We start from the raw sequence: 3,363 nt of genomic DNA on the forward strand, positions 1-3,363 counted from the left end.
CTGCTTCTCGGACCCTGTAGCAATGGGCTCTACCCTCTACCCAGGAACCCGGCGTCCTCATCTATTCAGGCGCTCTCGGCCACAAAGAATAAGCCACTGCCCTGGCATAAAAAGCTTGGTCATCTGAATGACCATACTATGCATTCTATTGCTTTAGCTAATCCTCATTTACATATTGATAAACAGTTATCTCCATGTTATGTTTGTAATGAATCAAAGGCACATAAAGTAGTTTTTCCAAATTCTCTTAATCACTGCAAATCTATTCTTAAATTTATTCATACAGATGTGTGGGGACCAGCTCCCGTCTCATCCATACAGGAATACCGCTACTACATTCTGTTTGTCGACCATGCCTCTCGGTTCACCTGGGTCTTCCCTATGCATTGCAAATCAGAAGTACCTAATATATTTATCTCGTTCAAAAATAAAATTGAAAACTACATGTCCAATAAAATCAAAACTCTGCACTCTGATGGCAGTACTGAATTCGTCAACAATACTCTTCGTAACTTTCTTCAGGCTCACGGCATTACCCATCAGCTATCGTGCCCCTATACTCCCGAACAAAATGGGGTCGTTGAACGCAAGCACCAGCACATTATTGAAACAACTCGAACACTACTCTCCACGGCATCCGTTCCTTATACCTACTGGCATGATTCAGTTCTTACCTCGGTCTACCTAATCAATAGAATTCCCTCACAGACTATTAACAACCTTACACCGTTCGAAATTCTGCACAAAACCTCTCCCGATTATAGTCATCTTTGGGTCTTCGGATGTGAAGTATTTCCTCTCATCCCTTCTCAACATCGCCATAAACTTCAACCCAAGTCCAAATCAATGTTTTCCTAGGCTATTCTGATACTTACAAGGGTTATAAGTGTCTTGATCGGGCCACAAACCAAATAATCATCTCTCGGCATACTGCATTTCAAGAAACATCTTTCCCTTTTTCCAATAGTCAATCCAATTCTCTCATCAATGTTGATCCATCTCTTTCTGAGTTTCTTCTAACTCCAACCTCTCTTTCCAATTCCATTTCTCACACACACTTAGACGCTCCAATCTCCTCCAATCTCTTTCTTCCTTCTCAACCTATCAATCACCAATCAGTTTCCACAGAACCGCCTCCAACAGCTGCCAGCACTCAAACCATTCCTAATCCTGCTCACAACAGCCATCACATGCTCACGAGGACTAATACCGGCTCGCTGAAACCTCTACAACGTCTAAATCTCTCGCACATTCATACTACTCAAAGTGCTCCCACCAGCTACACTAAAGCCATTAAAATACCCGAATGGCGCAAGGCCATGGCTGATGAGTTCTTTTCCTTACAGTGCCAAGGAACCTGAAGTTTGGTTCCTGCACCACCCACGGCATCTATACTTGGATGCAAATGAACCTACTGGATAAAACATCACGCCGACGGCTCGATTGCTAAATACAAGGCCTGTTTGGTTGTTCTTGGCAATCATCAGGAGTACGGGCTTGACTACATCGAGACGTTCAGTCCCGTAGTCAAGCTCCCTACCATTCGTATCCTTCTTTCTCTTGCCATTCATCACAACTGGCATGTTTAACAACTCGACGTCGCCAACACGCTCCTCCATGGTGACCTTACGGATATAGTCTTCATGTCGCAGCCCAAAGGATTTGACTATTTGAGGACGCATCTCACCCGGAATTCGTATGTTGTCTTCATAAAGCTCTATATGGTTTAAAATAGGCCCCCCGACAATGGTATAACACTTTCAGTAACTATCTCAATTTTCTTCGGATTCTCTCACAGTAATGTCGATCCATCTCTGTTACTTTACCAATCCAATCATATTAAAATTTTTCTTCTGATTTATGTAGACGATATACTCGTAACTGGTAATAACGTGCAGGTTATATCCTCCATAATTCAGCAACTCAGCACTCGGTTTGATCTAAAGAAGCTCGGAGACATTCACAACTTCCTGGGAATTAAAATCGATCATTCCGAGTAGCAATATTTTCTATCACATGCGCTCTATGCACATAAGATCCTATAGCAAGCTGCCATGATCGGATGCAATGCTGTTTCGAATCCAACCACTACCAAATTTCCTACAGAATTTTCGCATGACCCCATCCTTTCCGATCCAACAAACTACAGAAGAATAACTGGATCTTTGCAATATCTGACACTAACCAGACCCGACATTGCCTTCAGCATTAATCAACTTTCACAACATATGCACAACCTGTTACCTCAACACGTCTACCTCTTAAAACGACTACTCCGCTACATTAAAGGTACCATAGACTATGACATTCCTATAAACAAATCTGATCTTGCTCTCAATTCTTTTTCAGACGCCAATTGGGCCGGTGATCCGAACTCAAGAAAATCCACCTTAGGATACTGCTCGTTCCTCGGAAGCACGCTTATTTCATGGACCATTAAAAAGCAACACACATTTGCCAGATCATCCACTAAATCTTAGTATTGTTCCCTTGCCGCTCTCACCTCCGACATCATATGGCTACGCAGATTACTAGCCGAATTCGGCATAGTGCAGGACCGACCAACAAACATGTATTGCGACAATACGTCCGCCATAGCTCTTGCCAACAACCATGTCTTTCATGCACGGACCAAACATATCGAGATAGATCAAAAATTCGTCCGTGATCACATTCATCAACACAAAGTTCGTCTTCTTCCTATCAGTACGATTGATCAAATAGCTGATATCTTCACCAAACACCTTCCTACACCTCGTTTCAAGCTTCTACACGACAAATTGACAGTTACCCAGAGACCCATCAATTTGAGGGGGGATATTAGTATATAAATAAATGTAAATATATATTTCTGCAAAACCAATATGACAGGTGGCCTCTTGTGATTAGTTCAGGCTTTATGCATTGTATAAGTTTCCTATATAAGGACACATGTTTGTACCGTAAGACTTAAGCAATAATAGACTTAACATTCCTCTCTGTTCTTGGTTTTGTTCCTATTGTCTCTCTGCTCCTTCTTGTTCTTCAGTCACCTAATAACCCAATGTCCTAAACAAGTGTTCAAATGCCTCTTAACTTCCTTATGAGCTATTATAATTTGTTAAAGATTTGAACCAGCTCAACCTAGCACAAACAATGCTCTTGAGATATTTAGGTGTAGATTAATATAAAAAGTTTAATAATTACGTCATCATATGATTTATGCATAAAAATTTATTTCATACCTAATAAATCACTCCAATGACTTATTATACAGGTCTAATCTCATTGTGCCACTCAAGCTCTTTTGTATTAAGGAGTGATAATTCATATTTATCAAGAAGTAAGACATTGTGATAAACTTATCAATAGTTAAAAACTTTA

The 3,363-nt window shown here is 40.7% G+C and overlaps 1 protein-coding gene across 1 annotated transcript; it reads left to right on the forward strand.

Annotated features, from left to right (window-relative positions):
* The first annotated feature begins 2,054 nt into the window (after positions 1 to 2,054).
* LOC110104554 (uncharacterized mitochondrial protein AtMg00810-like) lies at positions 2,055 to 2,480 on the forward strand. The gene has a single exon (XM_020833710.1). The coding sequence runs from the start codon at positions 2,055 to 2,057 to the stop codon at positions 2,478 to 2,480; it is 426 nt and encodes a 141-aa protein (XP_020689369.1).
* The last annotated feature ends 883 nt before the right edge of the window (positions 2,481 to 3,363 follow it).

This window comes from Dendrobium catenatum, unplaced genomic scaffold (assembly GCF_001605985.2).
Source record: "Dendrobium catenatum unplaced genomic scaffold, ASM160598v2 fragScaff_scaffold_655, whole genome shotgun sequence".
Classification (NCBI taxonomy): Eukaryota; Viridiplantae; Streptophyta; class Magnoliopsida; order Asparagales; family Orchidaceae; genus Dendrobium; species Dendrobium catenatum.